The sequence below is a fragment of the Aquarana catesbeiana genome, linkage group LG10 (genome assembly GCF_042186555.1).
Source record: "Aquarana catesbeiana isolate 2022-GZ linkage group LG10, ASM4218655v1, whole genome shotgun sequence".
NCBI lineage: Eukaryota > Metazoa > Chordata > Amphibia > Anura > Ranidae > Aquarana > Aquarana catesbeiana.
The window spans coordinates 49921635-49945561 of record NC_133333.1 but is presented as its reverse complement, the minus strand read 5'-3'; the positions used below and the strand labels follow the sequence as shown (position 1 = coordinate 49945561).

Here is a 23927-nt window from a genome sequence, read left to right as displayed (position 1 = left end):
TACTGGATCTACTGATTACCAACAATACAGACCTGATCACGGATGTGGAAATGCGGGGCAATTTAGGTAACAGCGATCACAGGTCAATTAGTTTCAGTATAAATCACACAAATAGGAAACATAAAGGGAATACAAAGACACTGAATTTCAAAAGAGCCAACTTCCCTAAACTACAAACCTTGCTAAAAGACATAAACTGGGATAAAATATTAGAAACAAAGAATACGGAGGAGAGATGGGTTTGCTTTAAGAGCATATTAAATAAGGGCATTAGCCAATGTATCCCATTGGGTAATAAATTTAAAAGAGCGAACGAAAGTCCTGGATGGCTTAACTCCAATGTAAAAATGCATATAAAAGCAAAGGAGAAGGCCTTCAAAAAATACAAGGTTGAGGGATCATCCTCAGCATTCAGACTTTATAAAGAATGCAACAGGAAATGTAAAGGTGCAATTAGGACAGCTAAGATAGAACATGAAAGACACATAGCGGAGGACAGCAAAAAAAATCCCAAGAAATTCTTTAAGTATGTAAACAGTAAAAAAGGAAGGACAGACCATATTGGCCCCATAAAGAATGAGGAAGGACATCTGGTTAGAAAGGATGGGGAGATGGCAAAGGTATTGAATTTTTTCTTCTCCTCAGTCTTCACGAGTGAATCGGGGGGCTTCAGTAACCAAAACTGCAGTGTTTATCCTCATGACACAACACAGGAAGCACCTACATGGTTAACAGAGGACGGAATTAAAATTAGACTTGAGAAACTTAACATTAATAAATCACCGGGACCAGATGGCTTGCATCCGAGGGTACTTAGGGAACTCAGTCAAGTGATTGCCAGACCGTTGTTCCTAATTTTTACAGATAGTCTACTGACTGGAATGGTACCAGCTGATTTGAGAAAAGCCAATGTAGCACCTATATTTAAAAAGGGCCCAAAATACATCCCTGGGAATTAGACCAGTTAGCCTAACATCGATAGTATGTAAACTCTTGGAGGGGATGATAAGGGACTATATACAGGATTTTAGTAATACGAACGATATCATTAGCAGTAATCAGCATGGATTCATGAAGAATCGTTCTTGCCAAACCAATCTATTAACCTTCTATGAGGAGGTGAGTTGCCATCTAGATAAAGGAAGGCCTGTAGACGTGGTGTATCTGGATTTTGCAAAAGCATTTGACACAGTTCCCCATAAACATTTACTGTACAAAATAAGGTCCGTTGGCATGGACCATAGGGTGAGTACATGGATTGAAAACTGGCTACAAGGGCGAGTTCAGGGGGTGGTGATAAATGGGGAGTACTCAGAATGTTCAGGGGTGGGTAGTGGGGTTCCCCAGGGTTCTGTGCTGGGACCAATCCTATTTAATTTGTTCATAAACGATCTGGAGGATGGGATAAACAGTTCAATCTCTGTATTTGCAGACGATACTAAGCTAAGCAGGGCAATAACTTCTCCGCAGGACGTGGAAACCTTGCAAAAAGACCTGAACAAATTAATGGGGTGGGCGACTACATGGCAAATGAGGTTCAATGTAGAAAAATGTAAAATAATGCATTTGGGTGGCAAAAATATGAATGCAATCTATACACTGGGGGGAGAACCTCTGGGGGAATCTAGGATGGAAAAGGACCTGGGGGTCCTAGTAGATGATAGGCTCAGCAATGGCAGGCAATGACAAGCTGCTGCTAACAAAGCAAACAGAATATTGGCATGCATTAAAAGGGGGATCAACTCCAGAGATAAAACGATAATTCTCCCGCTCTACAAGACTCTGGTCCGGCCGCACCTAGAGTATGCGGTCCAATTCTGGGCACCAGTCCTCAGGAAGGATGTACTGGAAATGGAGCGAGTACAAAGAAGGGCAACAAAGCTAATAAAGGGTCTGGAGGATCTTAGTTATGAGGAAAGGTTGCGAGCACTGAACTTATTCTCTCTGGAGAAGAGACGCTTGAGAGGGGATATGATTTCAATTTACAAATACCGGACTGGTGTCCCCACAATAGGGATAAAACTTTTTCGCAGAAGAGAGTTTACCAAGACTCGTGGCCACTCTTTAAAATTAGAAGAAAAGAGGTTTAACCTTAAACTACGTAGAGGGTTCTTTACTGTAAGAGCGGCAAGGATGTGGAATTCCCTTCCACAGGCGGTGGTCTCAGCGGGGAGCATTGATAGCTTCAAGAAACTATTAGATAAGCACCTGAATGACCACAACATGCAGGGATATACAATGCAATACTGACACATAATCACACACATAGGTTGGACATGATGGACTTGTGTCTTTTTTCAACCTCACCTACTATGTAATTTGGACCATCATGTCTGCGTAAATGGAGGACAGAACGAAAACATTCTTATCCCTCCACTTCACAGCGAGCAAATTATTACATCTCAAGCAGGCTCTCTCCCCCAGCCTAAGACGTGAATCTACAAGCCATTGGGGTAAGCCCCGGCGATTAGAGCGCACGGTGCCACATGCTCCAATCTGCTGATCAAACAAGTGACTAAAAAGTGGCACGCTCGTGTAATAATTGTCCACATACAAGTGGTACCCCTTTCCGAATAATGGTGACACCAAGTCCCACACAATCTTACCAGCACTCCCTATGTAGTCTGGGCAGTTCTCTGGCTCTACGTAACTATCTCTTCCCTCGTAAACCATAAAACTATATGTATAGCCTGTGGCCCTGTCAAAGAGCTTATATATCTTGACCCCATATCTGGCACGCTTGCTGGGAAGATACTGTTTGAATGGCAAGCGGCCAGAAAACTTAAGCAGGGACTCTTCAACGCAGACAACTTGATCAGGAGTAAACAAGGCTGCAAACTGCTGGTTGAAGTGGTTTACGAGGGGCAGAATTTTGTAGAGCTGATTGTATTCAGGATCACCCCATGGACGACAGAGTTCATTGTCATTGAGATGCATGAACTGCAAGATCTACTCTTATCGTGTCCTGGTCATGGAGGCAGAGAACAAGGGCATATGGTGAATTGGGTCAGTAGACTAATTTGACCGCAGCTCACTTTTTTAAGTTATGCCCATGAGGAGGGATAGGCCCAAAAGGGTCTTAAATTTGGAGCCCGTAATAGGTCGCCAATCTCTGGAAAGGGTCAACTGGTGATTAGCAGTGATGAATTGACCAGCATACAAATTGCTTTGGTCCACAATAGATCTATAGAGATCTTCTGTGAAAAAACACGAATAAAAATCAAGTGACGTAAAATCAACTGTTTCCACCTGAATTGCGAGTTGGCCATTGAATGGGGGAAGTACGGGTGCTGCAGAAGTGGTGGGCTCCCAACTCAGATTGGCAAATACAGCAGGAAGGGCACTATGGGCTTGACGGGCCTGTCTTTGTCTTCTTGGTGGCTGCGGGACACTAGTTGTGGTAGCCACCTCACCAGCTTGAACTGCACTTATGAGACGCAGTGCTGGATGTACGACCAGGATGTACTAGGCCGCTGGTGCTTGCCAGTTCACCAGAATGATGAGCAGCACTAGTACTGGCTCTCAGCTCCATACGAGAGCCCTGCGGTTCTTGCACCTCAACAACAGCAGAAGAACGGGGTCAGGTACGCCTGACCTTGGCAGGAACCACTCGTCAGAGCTATCTGTCAGGGTGCCGCTGCTGTCTACAGGTTCGTATTCTGAGCCTGAATCTGACAGATGGGTGATTTCCTCCTCACTTGCATCTGTCATGCTCAGAAATGTGTAGGCCTCTTCACTAGTGTACCTTTGATTGATTGGACATTTTGGCCTCTAAATTTACTGGTACAACTAGTGAGACTCTCAGGAAAAAAGAGCACCTGACTGTCAGCGACTGCTACCAAAAAAATGTTAGCGTTCGCAGGGATCTGGGCTGACTCTGTGAATGCTGCAGTTATGCGTTTAGTGTTTTGTAAGTGACAGTGATCGATTGATACTGCACTTGGGTGGGCTGGGCTGTGCTGGGTTGGGCGGAGGGGCTAAACGTAGGTGCTAGCAGGTATCTGGGCTGAACCCGCTAACGCTGCCTTTTTGGGAACCCTAAACTATTGGGGACGCTCTACTGGCACTAATCTGACGCTGCCTGAGGTGACGTAGACCCTAACTGACGCTAAAACCTAACTGATATCACCCGCCTGGTGATCAGAGGATTAAACCTTTTAACAGGTAATGTACGGCGGGTGCCCCAACGCTATAAAGAGAAACTAACCAGCACCACCCGTGACACTAATACTGTGATCACTGGAGATGGGGTGATCAAGGGGTTAAACCTTTATTGGGGGGGGTTTAGGGGGGGTCCCTAGACCTATCTGGGCCTACTACTAAATGACACCAGTACAGTGATCAAAGAAAAATATGAACACTGCACTGGGTGACACAGTGACAGGGAGTGAAGGAGTTAACTGGGGGGGGGGCGATCGGGGGGTGAAATGTGTGCCTACGTGTACTGTGTCAGTGTAGTGTTGGTGCAACTCATGTTTGGATGTCCTCTCTCTGGAACGGAAAATAATTCCAGAGAGGGAGATGACATCACTTCCCCTGCCTGTGTTTACACTTACAGGCAAGGGAAGCATTTCATTCATCAGAACCGATCAGCAGGTCCAGGCTGGAAATCATTGGCCTAGAGACTGATCGGTTCTGAAACAAATTCCATTGTCGCGTCTGCCTAGGGAGCTGCAGGCCCGATGTAAGGTAACATCGTTTTGCCCACCCGTGCCATTCTGCCACAGTAAAACGGCGGCGGCTGGACGGGAACCAGTTAAAGAAGAACTCTATGGGGTTGATTCAGAGGGTGGTGATAAATGGGGAATACTCGGAATGGACAGGGGTTGGTAGTGGGGTCCCACAGGGTTCTGTGCTGGGACCAATCCTATTTAATTCATTCATAAACGACCTGGTGGATGGGGTAAACAGTTCAATCTCTGTATTTGTAGACAATATTAAGCTAAGCAGGGCAATAACTTCTCCGCAGGATGTGGAAACCTTGCAAGAAGATCGAAACAAATTAATGGGGTGGGCAACTACATGGCAAATGAGGTTTAATGTAGAAAAATTTAAAATAATGCATTTGGGTGGCAAAAATATGAAGACAATCTATACACTGGGGGGAGAACCTCTGGGGGGGAATCAAGGATGGAAAAGGACCTGGGAGGTCCTAGTAGATGATAAGTTTTAGCAATGGCATGCAATGTCAAGCTGCTGCTAACAAAGCAAACAGAATATTGGCACGTATTAAAAAAGGGGATTAACTCCAGGGATAAAGCGATAATTCTCCCACTCTACAAGACTCTGTTCCGGCCGCACCTGGAGTATGCAGTCCAGTTCTGGGCACCAGTCCTCAGGAAGAATGTACTGGAAATGGAGCGAGTACAAAGAAGGGCAACAAAGCTAATAAATGGCCTGGAAGATATTAGTTATGAAGAAAGGTTGCAAGCACTGAACTTATTCTCTCTAAAAAAAGAGACGCTTGAGAGGGGATATGATTTCTTTTTACAAATACCGTACTGGTGACCCCACAATAGGGATACAACTTTTTTGTGGAAGGGAGTTTAACAAGCCACGTGGCCACTCATTAATATTAGAAGAAGAGAGGTTTAACCATAAACTATGTAGAGGGTTCTTTACTTTGAGTGGCCAGGATGTGGAATTCCCTTCCACAGGTGGTGGTCTCAGCGGGGAGCATCAATAGTTTCAAAAAATGATTAGATAAGCAGCTGAACAACCAAAACATACAGGGATATACAATGTAATACTGACATATAATCACACACATAGGTTGGACTTGTGTCTTTTTTCAACCTCACCTACTATGTAACTATGTAACTAAAACTGTAGATTGCAAAATGTGGTGCAGCTTTGCATGGTAGCCAATTGGCTTCCATTTTTTTTTTCAAAGCTTATGGAACAAGCTGAAATTAGAAGCTGGCTACCATGCACAGCTGCACCAGATTTTGCAATCTATAGTTTTAGTAAATTAACCCATATGTTTGAGTAAACTTTTAATAATAATCAAAATATACACTAGGTTTGCACTAGGCTTATAGATCTGGTTCAGGCATTCATAGTGAATGAAAACTCCTAGAAGCTTTAGAAGTCACTAGACTGATATATACTGCTGATAAGAAAATGTATTTAGCAGTTTATATTTACTAAAATAAATATAAACTGCTAGATCTCCAGGAGACCTGTGGCGTGTTTGCACATGTGGTGCGGCCAGCAATGTCATCCTGGCGCAGTTTTCTTTTATTTTTTTTATGGGCTTTTCTTTAGGATACTATGCACTTAAGACTATGGTCACACTATGCACCACGCAGCATGAGGCACTTTAAATGAATTCCCTGGAAATATCAGTCATATTACCACTATCCTTAATTCTTAAGTCCTAGTATTCATGCGTGGGTGGGCACGGGCAGTACTCCCTCAGCTCCCAGTGCAGACGCCCGCAGACAACCCTCATCTTACAGTGTCACATCCTAAGTTATTGTATTTGCATCTTCTCCTGAGGAAGTGGAGTGTTCTCCATAAAACGCGTTGAGCCATATTGATGCATTTCTTCTACATCATGCTCCTTTGTTTGATTTCATACCAGATTTTTTGTCAATTGTGAATTGATGTTTCAACTGTATATTGAGCTTTATCCACACAGTCAGCTTTTAAAGTGATTGTAAAGGTTTGTTTAAAAAAAAAAAAAAAAAAACATGTCATACTTACCTCCACTATGCAGTTGGTTTTGCACAGAGTGGCCCCGATCCTCCTCTTCTGGGGTCCCTCCACGGCCCTCCTCTTCTCGAGTACCCCATCTAAGATGCGCACTCCTTCGTGGACACCCATGCGGGCGCGCTCCCGTGTCCTCCTGCTATGTCCATAAACCTAGACAGCAGGACTCGGCTCCGCCCCCGGCGCCCGCGTCATTGGATTTGATTGACAGCAGAGGGAGCCAATGGCTGCACTGCTACCAATCTATCCAATCAGCACACGAGTCACCAGCTGGAGCTGGTGTCCTCGTTCCCGTCGTGGGAATTAGAGGGCTCAGGTAAGTATAAGGGGGGCTCGGGGGCACTGCTGCAGCACACAAGGTTTTTCACCTTAATGCATAGAATGCCTACAGCTTCACACTGTCATCGGCTGGACCAGTGAGACATTTCTTTATGGTGGTTCTCCTACTGGTATTTGAGATTCTGCAGTGTTTTGGCCAAATAGAGAGCAATGCAGAAGAAGCAGACGAGTTTTCTAGTTAGCTGCAACAGGACCATTAGACTAACATAGGCCTTATTCACACACGCAAGCGTGCATGATGTGCTTCCTAAGGGCCATCTTTACTAAAGAATTATTATTTATAAATGATAAGGGATATAAAAAAATAAGTAATAATAAACTCAGCAAAGCAAGGTCCATAAAGACATGGATGATCAAGTTTGGGGTGGAGGAACTTGAGTGGCCTGCACAGAGTCCTGACCTCAACCCGATAGAACACCCTTGGGATGAATTAGAGCGGAAACTGCGAGCCAAGCCTTCTTGTCCACCAAAATCAGTGCTTGACCTCACAAATGCACTTCTGGAAGAATGGTCAAACATTTCCATAGACACACTGCGGACAGCCTTCCCAGAAGAGTTGAAGCTGTTATAGCTGCAAAGGGTGGGCCAACTTAATATTGAACCATACAGACTAATGTCCCGTACAGACGGTCGGATTTTCCGACGGAAAATGTGTGATAGGACCTTGTTGTCGGAAATTCCGACCGTGTGTGGGCTCCATCACACATTTTCCATCGGATTTTCCGACCCACAAAGTTTGAGAGCAGGCTATAAAATTTTCTGACAACAAAATCCGTTGTCGGAAATTCCGATCGTGTGTACACAAATCCGACGGACAAAGTGCCACGCATGCTCAGAATAAATAAAGAGATGAAAGCTATTGGCCACTGCCCCGTTTATAGTCCCGACGTATGTGTTTTACGTCACCGTGTTTAGAACAATCGGATTTTCCGACAACTTTGTGTGACCGTGTGTATGCAAGACAAGTTTGAGCCAACATCCTAGGAGTTTGTTGTCGGAATGTCTGAACAAAGTCCGACCGTGTGTACGGGGCATAAGACTGGGATGCCATTAGAGTTCATGTGCGTGTAAAGGCAGGTGTCCCAAAACCTTTGGTAATCTAGTGTATGTGAGATTTACCTGAATATTTAAATACAATCCATTCAAAGAGACAGTTGCTTCTGGACCCACAAGGTCAGAAGGCCTAAGTTTATAGTGTATGTCAATCCAAACTCTATAATTATTATTTTTGTTTTGTTTTAGAAGAGTGGGGGAGGAATAGCCGCCCCTTGAGGTTTTTACTGTTATCTGAGACACCAATAGAAAGCTGAGAGGGGTTGTAACCTTCCCCTTCTCTAATTTAAAGGCAGTGTATGATCTTTCTGTATAACAATTCTTTTGATGAAAGGATTGTATCTTCCAGTTGCTTGTAAGAACTTGCTGTGATCATTTTCATTGAAACAGAGCAATACATCCTGTTGAAAAATCCATTTAAATTTTAAATAATTCTTTTCCTTGCTGATAAATAATTATTTTACACTTCAAGATTGTTTGAAACTATCAAATCTATATTTGATTATTTATTTATTGCTACATGTATATCTGTCAAAAATGTGATCAATGTAATACAAGTAAAGTTATCAATGTGTTAAAACAATATCACAAGCTAAACACGCAAGTGTTAACATTTAAAAATAATATTATTTTACTTTGTAATTTTATTTGTATATTAGCAGGCAAGCTTTCTCATTACACAAACTCTGCTTTCAGCTTTGCCGTATTACACAATAGTTGCACTTTACTACCCCTTCTCACAATACAAGTCTACCACATTCAAAGAGTGCAGGTGCCATTAAAGCAATCATTGTTATATCAGTTTAGCTTAACGTAATTTTTATATCAGTTTGGCTTAATGGTTTGGCACCATTTAAAATCCCATATTTTTTGAATGTGGTATAAACTGTGTGTATAATTTGGGATGTGGTGTCTTTGGTTTTCCCACTGCCTTTTTTTTTCCTGTACAATACAAGTCTGTGAGTAGGCCAACCGAAAACAATGCACTTCATGTGTGACTGATATCTTATCTCAAGAATTGTTAAGCCAGGTACCCAAAGAAGGCTGAGCTAAATACTAATCTCCCTCTAGTGGGTAATATTCAAATCTCAGGAAACAACAAAACAGTGTAGCGCTAAAAACCTAATCACACATAGGTGGGTAGGTATATAATGGAAAGGATCACCTATCAAGAGACCCATTCAAGGCTGAAAAAACCGGCTATATATGTTTAGGATATAACAATAAACAACAGTGTTTCAGTCCTAGAGGTGAACAATATGTGTAGATCCAATATCCCAAAAAGAGGAAACAAGCTTGCTACCACCGAGGGAGATGGAGGCTTACCAGATGTGATGGACCTAGCGGGGCATACGCCCAACTAGGTCGGACAAGGCTTAGGTGGCAGAAAAGCAGTGGATGTCTGTGGTATTGCAGGCTGCCCGATTCCTCCAACTGGTGTCCAGATCCTAGAAGATGTGTGGAATTCAAGGGATGTGGATGGTTCTGAGTCCTAGGAGGGAGGGGGTGGGGTGTTCCTTGTGTGGTTCCCTCAAACCGATCATTCATTGGGTGTAAGTGGAGAGGAAAGGAAAAAAGGGCCACATAGTGTAAATCCGCATCAAAATTTATTAAAAAATATAAATATAGGAAATACACTCACGTATAAATCCACAAGATATTGCAGCGCTGAGAAAAAGTGGCGACAATGGGGTCCTGGCCGACGCGTTTCGTCCTAAAAAGGCGTCATCTGATGACGCCTTTTTAGGACGAAACGCGTCGGGCAGGACCCCATTGTCGCCACTTTTTCTCAGCGCTGCAATATCTTGTGGATTTATACGTGAGTGTATTTCCTATATTTATATTTTTTAATAAATTTTGATGCGGATTTACACTATGTGGCCCTTTTTTCCTTTCCTCTCCACTTACACCCAATGAATGATCGGTTTGAGGGAACCACACAAGGAACACCCCACCCCCTCCCTCCTAGGACTCAGAACCATCCACATCCCTTGAATTCCACACATCTTCTAGGATCTGGACACCAGTTGGAGGAATCGGGCAGCCTGCAATACCACAGACATCCACTGCTTTTCTACCACCTAAGCCTTGTCCGACCTAGTTGGGCGTATGCCCCGCTAGGTCCATCACATCTGGTAAGCCTCCATCTCCCTCGGTGGTAGCAAGCTTGTTTCCTCTTTTTGGGATATTGGATCTACACATATTGTTCACCTCTAGGACTGAAACACTGTTGTTTATTGTTATATCCTAAACATATATAGCCGTTTTTTTCAGCCTTGAATGGGTCTCTTGATAGGTGATCCTTTCCATTATATACCTACCCACCTATGTGTGATTAGGTTTTTAGCGCTACACTGTTTTGTTGTTTCCTATACTTATACTTTGTTGGTTGTGTTAGCCGCTTTTTCCCTTTTTATGAGCAGCGCAGGATTACTTTTGTATAAATATTCAAATCTCCATATGTAATATATGTGAAAGAACATTCTCTGCCCAATCTCTGCCTGCTGGGACTTAGTGGCTCATTTATGTTGTATTTGACTGGACAGGTCTTGGGATTCCCATTGGCTGGGTATAAACCTAGATATTACTCTGTTATAGGGCAGATGAGAAGCTGGATGCTTTGTTCATGATGCTTCAGCCATGCTCTTGGTTTGTAATATCCAATAATTTCCAGCAGCAAGCACCTCTTATACTGGACTCATTTATGCTGTATTCGAGTTGGATTGGTCTTGGGATCCCCCATAAGATCTTACATAGACTTGAATATTGCTCAGTTTCAGGATAGGTGAGAAGCTGGAGACATTGTTCATGATGCTTCAGCCGTGCTCTTGGTTTGTAATATCCAATGAATTTGGCACCAAGCAACTTATGTACTGGGCCCATTAATGCTGTATTTGAGTTGGACTGGTCTTGGGATCCCATAAGCTCTTACATAGACTTTGATATTTCTCAGTTGAAGGGCAGAGGGAAGCTGAAGGCATTGTTCACGATGCTTCAGCCATGCTCTTGGTTTGTAATATGGGGGATATTTCGGGCAGCTTGTACCTCTGAATAGAAGTGAGGGGGATGTTCTCTGTCTGAACCCAGCTCCATAGTATAAACCAGGAGCAAGATCAGTGTAGGAAAAGACTGTCTATCTATCTATCTATCTATCTATCTATCTATCTATCTATCTATCTATCTATCTATCTATCTATCTATCTATCTATCTATCTATCTATCTATCTATCTATCTATCGCAAATATGTTTGTACTTGATTAGTTGTTTAATGGGGGGGTCCATAATTTGTTCTTACGCAGGGGACCTTTAGTGCCTTTTTACAGACCTTTTGGCTAAATCCAGTACCCATGTATGAATTTTACTTTACATTTTGGCTTTAGTTGCTCCATTATCTTTGTATCTTATCTTATCTTTTATCTATCTATCTATCTATCTATCTATCTATCTATCTATCTATCTATCTATCTATCTATCTATCTATCTATCGTGAATATGTTTGTAGTTGAGTAGTTATTTAATGGGGGTGTCCATAATTTGTTCTTACGCAGGGGACCTTTAGTGCGATTATTTACCTCTGCCAGTATGTGTACCTTTTTACAGACCTTTTGGCTAAATTCCAATACCCATGTATGAATTTTACTTTACATTTTGTCTGTAGTTGCTCCATTATCTTTTGCACCAGGGCCCTGTGAATTAGTTACACCTCCGGCCGTACTCACTAACGCTGTTGTTCTTCTTTCAGTGACTACATCATTAAAGAAAAGACAGTGCTGCTGCAGAAGAAAGACAGCGAAGGATTCGGCTTTGTGCTGAGGGGAGCGAAGGGTGAGGAATTCTCTACTATAATTACTAGGGGTGTCCTGTGTCTCCCTGCTCTACTGGACTGAGACAGAGTGCCGCTGTCCATAGAGAAGTGCAAAGGCATGTTTTCCTGTAACAAGTACAAATGACCAAGATTAAGCCAACCGCATACAAGAAGTGAAAGATTTCATCTGTATTACACCTCAAAGAATAACAACCATAGGTACCACTCTAGTCCATCTGGTTGATGATTGAGAACTCCGTTCTACCCAAATCAATCATTCCATGCGGCTGCAGAGCTGTATGATTGGGAGTGATGTATTTTCCTGTCCTCAGCTGATTATGAAAGGCGCTTTCTCTCTACGGAACCCCTAATGGCCAGAACAATTCCTTATTTTTCAACTGTACTTATGTTTAAAGAGGAGCTGCATTAATAACTAAAACTCCTTATCTCACCCACCCTCCCCTAAAGCACTCATTAAAGTAGAACCAAGGCCATTTTTTGGTTTTATTTTGGATAGAATAAAGGATGGTTATAACCCTTGTCATTTTTTTTTTCTTTTTGCCATCTGTGTTCTATTTGGGAGATTTCCCTTCACTTCCTGTCCTATAGCCACAACAGGAAATGAGAAAAATCCCTGGTTGCCACCAGGGTCACCAGAACAAGTGTCCTCATTGAAAGATTTCTTCTCAATTCCTTTTCTGAAGACAACTCAAAATTTTCCTTTAGGCTTGGTTCACACTAATGCCCCTTACACAGGGTCGGACATTGATCGGACATTCCGACAACAAAATCCTAGGAGTTGTTCCAACGGATGTTGGCTCAAACTTGTCCTGCATACACACGGTCACACAAATCCGATCGTTCTGAACGTGGTGGCGTAAAACACGTACATCGGGACTATAAACGAGGCAGTAGCCAATAGCTTTCATCTCTTTATTTATTCTGAGCATGCGTGGCACTTTGTGCGTCGGATTTGTGTACACACGATCGGAAATTCTGACAACGGATTTTGTTGTCGGAAAATTTTATAGCAAGCTCTCAAACTTTGTGTGTCGGAAAATCCGATGGAAAAAGTCCGATGGAGCCTACACACGGTCGGAATTTCCGACAACAAGCTCCGATCGCACATTTTCCGTCGGAATATCCGACCGTGTGTATGGGGCAATATGCAGGCCACGATTTCAGTGTGGCAGTCCGGTGCGGTTCTGTTCACCGTTTGGGTGTGATTTTTTTACCTGAACCGGACCCAAAAACGCACAGGACCCTTTTTAAAACTGTACCGCGGCCACCATGCACATTAACCAGCTCCAGTGAAAGCCGGTCCGATTCAATATGTTATGGAAATTGGATGAGGTTGAAAACGCATCCAATTTCCATATATGTGAACCGAGCCTTACTGTCACTCTCAGTTTTAATGGTCACCAAGACAAATCGAGAAGGAAAATGGTCACCAAAACAAATAGAGAAGGAAGATGGTCACCACGACAGATAGAGAGGGTGGATCTTCCCAATAGGCAAACATGTACCATTTGGATCCTGGAATCCATCTGCCCTTAGCTCAGGCATGCAGGCAGGAGGGTGTGCTTAGCTGAAAAACCCCCTCCTTCCCTTCTGAAGACTCCTGAGATGTATGGCATAATTTGCCTAAACCAGAAAATAACTGAAGAAATTTTAATTAAAAAAAAAACCTAAAACAAGTGAATATATTATATCTTCCCATCTATTTATTAATGCTAGCAGCATAGGATTGAAAATAGTCAATGATGATTGAGAGAGTGAAGTTCCACTGAAGTTTAGTTAACATTCTCTTTTTTTCTTTGCTAACTTACCTGCACTGAAATATGACCCACGTTCTGCAGGCTAAGGGTTCCTGTAGAAATCTTTTGTATAGTGGTGCCCAGTCCTCTTCACAGTCCTCTTCACTGCACAGCATGCTCCCAGCACAGAGACTGGGCTGTCTCCAACAACCGGGACCTGGGACACCCAGTTCCCGGTCACCCGATTGCTGTGATAACCTATGATTGGCTATCATAGTGATCAGTCACTGTATAGCCCGCCCATGTGTTTTTTTTTTTTTTTTTCTCTTCTGAACATTGGTGTAAACAAACCTAAATGTGTAAAAAAAAATTAACTTGTTCAGATCCGCGCTATAGCCGAATGACGGCTACAGCGTGGATCTGCTTTGCCGGGAGTACGTATTATAACGTTCAAAGCTTGCCACGCCCCCCTGAAGGGGGCGCACGGTGCGTGCTGTGATCACCCGAGTCAATGAGACTCAGGTGATCACAGATCCGAGTAAGGGGTCGATCCCGGCCCCTTACCACATGATAAGCTGTTAGCCAATGACAGCTGATCACGTGATGTAAGCAGAAGATCGGTAATCGTTTTTTTTTCTCCTCACGCTGACAGTATGAGAAGAAAAAAAGCTGATCGCCGGCTTCTGTTTGAAGGGACATCGGTCCCGAAGAGGAAGAGACTTTGTGCCCACCAGTACCGCCTGGCAATGCCAGCAAACAGTGCCACGAATCAGTGCCCACAGTGCCCACCAATCAGTGCCCACAGTCAGTACATCAGTGCCACCTATCGGTGCCCACAAGTGCCACCTATCAATTCCCACCAGTGGTGCCAATCAGTGCCTCATCAGTGCCACCTAGCAGTGCTGCCTATCAGTGTCACCTACCAGTGCCGATCAGTGCCCATTACTACCACCCATCAGTGCCACCTATCAATGCCCTTCAGTGCCGCCCATCAGTGCCCAACAATGCCACCTATCAGTGCCCACCAGTGCCACCTATTAGTGCCCATCAGTGCAGCCTTATCAGTGCCCATCAGTGTAGCCTCATCCGCATCCATCAGTGAAGGAGAAAAATTACCTGTTTGCAAAATTTATTAACAAAATATAAAACGGTTTTGTATTTTTAAAAAAAAAAAAATCTGTCTATTTTTTTTTTAACAAAAAATGAAAAACCCAGAGGGGATCAAATACCACCAAAAGAAAGCTCTATTTGTGGGAAAAAAAATGATAACAATTTCATTTGGGTACAGTGTTGTATGACCGCGCAATTGTCGTTCAAAGAGTGACAGCGCTAAAAGCTGAAAATTGGTCTGGGCAGGAGGGGGGTTTCGGTGCTCAGTAAGCAAGTGGTTAAAAAAATAAAAAAATAAAAAATAAAGAAAATATAGCTATATCAAGGTTTGATCTAGGTCAGTGCCAATGCTAGTGTTGGGTTCAAAGGTCAGGGTCTATACATTTTGGGTAGGATTTGAAAAAAAAAATTAAATTAGTGTCAGTCCGTGTCGGTGTGTTTTAGGTAAAAAGAAAAATGCACACTATTGTTTCAGGGCCCTATTACGGGTACAAAGAACAACTAATGTACACTTATGTGGTATTGCTGCAATTGTCAGGAGCATTAGAATTTATTTTGAGTTGTGCCTTGTTGGTAAGTTATGGTAATAGCAGGAAATATACAGCTGAATTAAAAAATGTATTTTTTTTTTACTATTTTGGGATAGTTTTTTGATCCTAAAAAAATAGGAGATATCTATTACCATTTACCACAAAATGAAAGCCAGATTTGTCCTTAAAAAAAAAACAAGGTATAATCCACCTGTAAACACATAGTAGTTGTGGTGATATGTACAGTTTTACTAACACATGTCAAAGTTGCAAAATTGTGTTTAGGCATTAACATTTGTTTTACCCTCAGTCACTAAGGGGTTAACATAACTGCTGATCCTGCTATAAAGGCCCCTACTTGGGCACCTTCTGTTATTGGCGGTGGCAATGCTCTGTTCCTGTCTTCAAATTGTGCTCCTGCATTGTTGCCCTGTCATAAAGACTTCCAATGGAGACTACAAGTGGCCATTAGGGATGAGCCGAACACCCCCCTGTTCGGTTCGCACCAGAACATGCGAACAGGAAAAAAATTCGTTCGAACACGCGAACACCGTTAAAGTCTATGGGACACGAACATGAATAATCAAAAGTGCTAATTTTAAAGGCTAATATGCAAGTTATTGTCAATAAAAGTGTTTGGGGACCTGGGTCCTGCCCCAGGGGACATGGATCAATGCAAAAAAAAGTTTTAAAAACGGCCGTTTTTTCAGGAGCAGTGATTTTAAAAATGCTTAAAGTCAAACAATAAAAGTGTAATATCCCTTTAAATTTCATACCTGGGGGGTGTCTATAGTATGCCTGTAAAGGGGCGCATGTTTCCCGTGTTTAGAACAGTCTGACAGCAAAATGACATTTTGAAGGAAAAAACTCATTTAAAACTACCGCGGCTATTGCATTGCCGACAATACACATAGAAGTTCATTGATAAAAACGGCATGGGAATTCCCCACAGGGCAACCCCGAACCAAAATTAAAAAAAAAAAATGATGTGGGGGTCCCCCTAAATTCCATACAAGGCCCTTCAGGTCTGGTATGGATATTAAGGGGAACCCCAGCCAAAATTTAAAAAAAAAATTGACGTGGGGTTCCCCCTAAATTCCATACCAGACCCTTCAGGTCTGGTATGGATTTTAAGGGGAACCCCGCGCCAAAAAAAAAAAAAAAAAACGGCGTGGGGTCCCCCTAAAAATCCATACCAGACCCTTATCCGAGCACGCAACCTGGCAGGCCGCAGGAAAAGAGGGGGGGACGAGAGTGCGGCCCCCCCCCCCTCCTGAACCGTACCAGGCCACATGCCCTCAACATTGGGAGGGTGCTTTGGGGTAGCCCCCCAAAGCACCTTGTCCCCATGTTGATGAAGACAAGGGCCTCATCCTCACAACCGTGGCCGGTGGTTGTGGGGGTCTGCGGGCGGGGGGCTTATCGGAATCTGGAAGCCCCCTTTACCAAGGGGACCCCCAGATCCCGGCCCCCCCCCTGTGTGAAATGGTAAGGGGTTACTTACCCCTACCATTTCACTAAAAAACTGTCAAAAATGTTAAAAATGACAAGAGACAGTTTTTGACAATTCCTTTATTTAAATGCTTCTTCTTTCTTCCTTCATCTTCTTCTTCTTCTGGTTCTTCTGGCTCTTCTGGTTCTTCCTCCGGCGTTCTCGTCCAGCATCTCCTCCGCGGCGTCTTCTATCTTCTTCTCCTCGGGCCGCTCCGCACCCATGGCATGAGGGGGGAGGCTCCCGCTCTTCTCTTCATCTTCTTCTTCATCTTCATCTTCTTCTTCATCTTCTTCTTCTTCTTCTTCTTCTCTTCTTCATCTCTTCTTCCTTCTTCATTTCTTCTGCGGGCCGCTCCGCATCCATGCATGGAGGGAGGCTCCCGCTGTGTGACGGCGTCTCTTCGTCTGACGGTTCTTAAATAACGGGGGGCGGGGCCACCCGGTGACCCCGCCCCCCTCTGACGCACGGGACATGACGGGACTTCCCTGTGGCATTCCCCGTGACGTCACAGGGAAGTCCCGTCAATTCACCGTGCGTCAGAGGGGGGGGCGGGGTCACCGGATGGCCCCGCCCCCCGTTATTTAAGAACCGTCAGACGAAGAGACGCCGTCACACAGCGGGAGCCTCCCTCCATGCATGGATGCGGAGCGGCCCGCAGAAGAAATGAAGAAGGAAGAAGAGATGAAGAAGAGAAGAAGAAGAAGAAGATGAAGATGAAGAAGAAGATGAAGAGAAGAGCGGGAGCCTCCCCCCTCATGCCATGGGTGCGGAGCGGCCCGAGGAGAAGAAGATAGAAGACGCCGCGGAGGAGATGCTGGACGAGAACGCCGGAGGAAGAACCAGAAGAGCCAGAAGAACCAGAAGAAGAAGAAGATGAAGGAAGAAAGAAGAAGCATTTAAATAAAGGAATTGTCAAAAACTGTCTCTTGTCATTTTTAACATTTTTGACAGTTTTTTAGTGAAATGGTAGGGGTAAGTAACCCCTTACCATTTCACACAGGGGGGGGGCCGGGATCTGGGGGTCCCCTTGGTAAAGGGGGCTTCCAGATTCCGATAAGCCCCCCGCCCGCAGACCCCCACAACCACCGGCCACGGTTGTGGGGATGAGGCCCTTGTCTTCATCAACATGGGGACAAGGTGCTTTGGGGGGCTACCCCAAAGCACCCTCCCAATGTTGAGGGCATGTGGCCTGGTACGGTTCAGGAGGGGGGGGGGGCCGCACTCTCGTCCCCCCCTCTTTTCCTGCGGCCTGCCAGGTTGCGTGCTCGGATAAGGGTCTGGTATGGATTTTTAGGGGGACCCCACGCCGTTTTTTTTTTTTTTTTTTGGCGCGGGGTTCCCCTTAAAATCCATACCAGACCTGAAGGGTCTGGTATGGAATTTAGGGGGAACCCCACGTCAATTTTTTTTTTAAATTTTGGCTGGGGTTCCCCTTAATATCCATACCAGACCCGAAGGGCCTTGTATGGAATTTAGGGGGACCCCCACATCATTTTTTTTTTTAATTTTGGTTCGGGGTTGCCCTGTGGGGAATTCCCATGCCGTTTTTATCAATGAACTTCTATGTGTATTGTCGGCAATGCAATAGCCGCGGTAGTTTTAAATGTGTTTTTTCCTTCAAAATGTCATTTTGCTGTCAGACTGTTCTAAACACGGGAAACATGCGCCCCTTTACAGGCATACTATAGACACCCCCCAGGTACGAAATTTAAAGGGATATTACACTTTTATTGTTTGACTTTAAGCATTAATAAAATCACTGCTCCTGAAAAAACGTCCGTTTTTAAAACTTTTTTTTGCATTGATCCATGTCCCCTGGGGCAGGACCCAGGTCCCCAAACACTTTTTATGACAATAACTTGCATATAAGCCTTTAAAATTAGCACTTTTGATTTCTCCCATAGACTTTTAAAGGGTGTTCCGCGGCATTCGAATTTGCCGCGAACACCCCAAATTGTTCGCTGTTCGGCGAACTTGCGAACAGCCAATGTTCGAGTAGAACATGAGTTCGACTCGAACTCGAAGCTCATCCCTAGTGGCCATACCAGCATTCACTGCGCAGGCATATAGCGCCTTAATCACCACCAGGAATCCTGCATTGAGCAATGACATGCAGCTATTGCTGGTGTGCATGCATATATAGACTGGAAGGGGCCATTAGGAGGCTGGAGGAGATCTGCAGCACTGAGATACAATCAGATTACCAAAAGAGTTTAATTAGTATATCATTTTCTTTAAAAAAACAAACTAACTAAATGTCATCCACTTGTTTTCTTCTACTTTAACCATAAAGCTGGCCATACACTGATCGATCAGTTAAATTTTGATAAGTGTATGGTAGTTCTTGCTTCAAAGTGTCAGAAACCATGAAATCAGGATGAGACAGAAGTACAGTTAAATCACACTTGTTTAATAATAAAAGTAAAAAGAACAAACTTAGTCAAAACATAGCTAAAGTTCAGTAACTGGAACGGATAGTCAGACAAGCCAGATGTCAGGTATCAATGTATTGGAACAGCAAGCAGGGTCTGGAGCCAGAAGGGATGTCAGCAAAGCAAGTCTTGAACAGGATCGCAGGAGAGCATCTCAGTTTCTGTGATGTTGACCAAGGCGAAGGCAGAGCTCCTCCGGACTGGACGGCTTAAGTAGGCAGGACTGACGAGCAGGATATCATCAACAGCTGAGTAACTGGAGAGATAGGAGCTGGCAATTAGCCAACAGCTGAGCGGCCAGCTCAGAGAAGGAAGGATTAAGCCCAGCCCTGACAGAAAGGAGCTGCTTCTGCTTCTTTGATCGACTTTGTCAAAGGAACAAATATAGTCACATAGTAGGTGAGGTTGAAAAAAGACACAAGTCCATCCTATGAACATGCTTGGAAACTTTTCTGGATCAGTGGCTGTAACCGTGTTTGATTAAAATGTCTTGGTGGGAGTGAAGTTTCCTCCATCTAGTTCATTTATATGAATGGAGGAATCCGTTATATCTTTATAGTTCTGTCTGATGGCTGTGTATGGCCAGGTTAAAGTGGTTGTAAACCCTCACATATACCCAGTGAAGTGACTGGCCTCAGGTGATACACAGAAAAGAAACAAATCCTCCTACAAATCCTACCTGTTTATCTGCAGTCTTCTCTACAGCTGTTGAAAGTCTAGAATTTATAAAGCTTACGTGAGAGTACAGTAAACAGGGCAGAGAGCTGCAATTACACTCTGCAGAACTCAGTGAGGAGAGACCTGAGAGCTGATTGGAGGGAAGGGACACAAAACACAGGAACAGAAACAAGACTGTCAATCGCAGGCTGTGTGCTGGAGCTCCCTCCCCATCACCTTTTTTGTCTTGGTGTCAGGAAAACTTGTCAGAAGTGATTAATGCTGATAGCTGAGGACTCAGAGGAGCGAGGCAGCAGACAGAAATGACACTTAGTGCTCCTAATTGAGACAAATACACACTATAGAGGGATGTGCTTTGTTCTTATTTCATGTCTAAGGTTTACAACCACCACAATCAGCTGCAGAATGGGACAGGAAGTGCAACTTACAAGTTTTACAATGGTAGAAGCGTATGACTTTCTAACCAATGGGGACTGTTATGGGACTAGTAAGAAGTGAATTGTGCCGCAAAAGAAAAATAAAACAATACAACACACACTGGCCCAGCGCTCACAGTGACCTTGGCAATATTTCAGCAAAGTTTTTATTTTAATTTTTTTTTTTTTTACATTGTATTACTAGAAAAAAAATTACTGTGAATCAAAATCCTGATTTTTTTATTTATTTTTTTTTCATAAGGTCACTTAAGGTCTCAGCGTGGAAAGGGTGGAAACTAATGTCAAGCAACTGAAGATGAATATATTATAATATGGACTTTATTATGTTTCTTTGCAGCACAAACCCCAATTGAAGAATTCACTCCGACTCCAGCCTTCCCAGCACTCCAGTACCTGGAAAGTGTGGATGAAGGGGGAGTGGCCTGGCGAGCAGGGCTGCGGATGGGAGACTTTTTAATTGAGGTACTCATATATCTATTACAATCACTTTCCTTTGCCTGGAAAATTCAGTCAATCGTTTCTTCTCTATAGCCACTAATGTGTAAGTTCGCCTTTATAGCATTTGGTGCACAATTCTACACATGTTCTTTAATATTTAATCAGTTGTTATCCTCCTTTTTTTTTTTTTTCTACAATTTTTCATATTACATGTTTCTGTTTTTCATAGGTGAGTTATCTTTGCATTAAAGTAGTATTAAACCCTCAATGTTTTTTAGTTTAACACCTTCAGCACAGCAAAATGAACATTCCACAGTAAACTGTTTAACATTTTCACACCAGCACTTGCAGTTTACAACTTTCAATGCTGCTGGCTCCTGCTCTCTCAGTGCTGCTTCCCTGAACTTCTGGTCTTCACAGGGAAGAGTTAACAGTGGGCAGTGCAGTCTGTTTGTTTTAGGAAGGGTGAAGGGAGGAGAGAAGTGGGCAAGTCCGTTGCAATAATATCCTATGGGGCTGTGTACACAGGACCCCCCTCCTCGCCCCCCCCCCCCCCCAGTCCCGCTGACTTGGATTGCGGCAATCTCTTGTTCTGAGCCCGGGTATGGCCGCCTCAGTGGTTCCGGGACTTAGAAATCCCCTCAGCATTCACACGTCTTCTTCCCCACTGGCAGGACAGGCTACGCGGGTTGTGCCCATGTGACGGCGCCGACCAATTAGAATGCTTCGAAACATCCCTCCTGATGGGTTACGTTTTGGAGATTCAGCTGAAGGGATTTCTAAGCCCCGAACCACTGAGGCGGCTATGCCGGGGCTTAGAACGGGAGATCGCCAGTGGCTATCCAGGTCAGTAGGACTGGGGGGGCGGGGGGGTGAGGAGGGGGTCCTGTGTAAGTTCACCTTACAGATTCTTCTGTAAAGGTGAACTTTCCCTTTAATGACTGTTTTTCAACCTACATATCAAATTGATGATCATTAGCACCTGCTTGGTATAATGTGTTAATCATACACTTGGCTCTAATCCTACCAAATCCCAGACATTGTGCAAGTGTAAGAATTGATGCTGGTCTGAAGCCAAAGGGTAGTCAGACCAAATCTTGATTTGATTTAGATTTTTCTTCTGTTCGCTAACTTTGCATTTTGTAAATTGATAAAAATAAAGAATAACATATTTATTTTTGAAAGCATTCTTAATTTACAGCATTTCTTCACACCTAAAACTTTTGCACAGTACTGTATATACATGTTTTTTACGCAGGTTAGTGAGCATAGGTGTTAGGAGGGGTTATGGGACATTTTTAAGACTTATTGGAAAAGGACCTGGGGGTCCTAGTAGATAATAGGCTCAGCAATGGCATGCAATGCCAAGCTGCTGCTAACAAAGCAAACAGAATATTGGCATGCATTAAAAGGGGATCAACTCCAGAGATAAAATGATGATTCTCCCACTCTACAAGACTCTGGTCCAGCCGCACCTAGAGTATGCTGTCCAGTTCTGGGCACCAGTCCTCAGGAAGGATGTACTAGAAATGGAGCGAGTACAAAGAAGGGCAACAAAGCTAATAAAGGGTCTGGAGGATGTTTGAGGAAAGGTTGCGAGCACTGAACTTATTCTCTCTGGAGAAGAGACGCTTGAGAGGGGATATGATTTCAATTTACAAATACTGTACTGGTGACCCCACAATAGGAATAAAACCTTTTCGCAGAAGGGAGTTTAACAAGACTTGTGGCCACTCATTAAAATTAGAAGAAAAGAGGTTCAACCTTAAACTACGTAGAGGGTTCTTTACTGTAAGAGCGGCAAAGATGTGGAATTCCCTGCCAAAGGCGGTGGTCTCAGCGGGGGGCATCGATAGTTTCAAAAAACTATTAGATAAGCACCTGAATGACCACAACATACAGGGATATACAATGTAATACTGACATATAATCACACACATAGGTTGGACTTTATGGACTTGTGTCTTTTTTCAACCTCACCTACTATGTAGCTATTTAGGTTCAGGATGAAATTCTGCTTTAAGCCCATCTTCTTTATAAATCGATCAAAGAATGCCATTAGATTTTTTGTATATGTAAATTGAAAACTTAAATGTACACGATATACAATAAAACCTTGGTTTTTAGAGCGTTTTGCAAGAGAAGCAAAGTTTTTAAATAAATTTTGATTTCATATACAAGCGATGTCTTGATATACAATTCATGTCACAACTGAGTATAAAAGAGAAGAGAGGCGCCTCTAAGTGTAGCAATGTGGTTACATTTAATGAAGGTACAACATTTAGCAACTCACATGGTTAATTAAAACAGGCACATCTAAGTATGCAGGCATCCGGGGTAAAGCTGTTCACATAGACTGTCCTCCACATCGCCATCAACGTCGTCCTTTCCACTTTACGCTCCACGAGAGGTTCAAGCCTCGCTTTCAGATCGTTCTACTGCAGGGTGGTCTTCCCAGTCATGATTGCAGACTGACAGCGGTGAGAGCTTGCGGTACGGAGGACGGTCTATGTGGACAGCTTTACCCCGGATGCCTGCATATTTAGGTTTAATGTACACCGGACGTTTTTACAACCTCTCCTGAACGATTTAACTTGACAGATAACCCACGTTGAAAACGTCAGTTTTGCCGTGTTTACTTGCCCCGTTTAGCCACGTTTGCATTTAGAAGCATTTGAAAACTTTTTTTTTCTTTTTTTTTTTTTTTTTCAAAATAGCCAAAAATGAAAAATGCCTGTAAATGAAACATGGTTAAATGCAAGTTACCGCATTTAGCCGCGTTTGGCATCTGAAACATCGGAAACTTCGGCATCTGAACTCATTTTTTTACCTTCAAAGAAAAGCCCATAAACGCAACTGCCTAAAAACAACATTAAATGAACCTGTGTACATGTACACATAAGATAACATTGGTTGAGTTCAGGGGCAGTTGAAAAAGCTTCCAACTGCCTCTGACCGTCCGCTTACCAGCAGCAGTGTACATGAGGCCTTAGATGTGCCAGTTTTAATCATCAACATGTGAGTTGCTAAATGTTGCTACACTTAGAGGCGTCTCTCTTCTCTTTTATACTCTGTGTAGCTCCTGATGGATTTTGCTTCTAATGCCCTTGTGGAGGCTTCCATTTGTGGATGGACATT

The 23927-nt window shown here is 43.5% G+C and overlaps 1 protein-coding gene across 1 annotated transcript in view; it reads left to right on the top strand.

Annotated features, from left to right (window-relative positions):
- The window catches only part of SHANK1 (SH3 and multiple ankyrin repeat domains 1), an 852931-nt gene that overhangs the window by 770202 nt on the left and 58802 nt on the right, over window positions 1-23927 (top strand). Inside the window, exons 15-16 of the mRNA XM_073602155.1 lie at window positions 11850-11932; window positions 20689-20813. Coding sequence (XP_073458256.1) covers window positions 11850-11932; window positions 20689-20813 — 208 coding nt within the window. The remainder of the gene's footprint in view (window positions 1-11849; window positions 11933-20688; window positions 20814-23927) is intronic.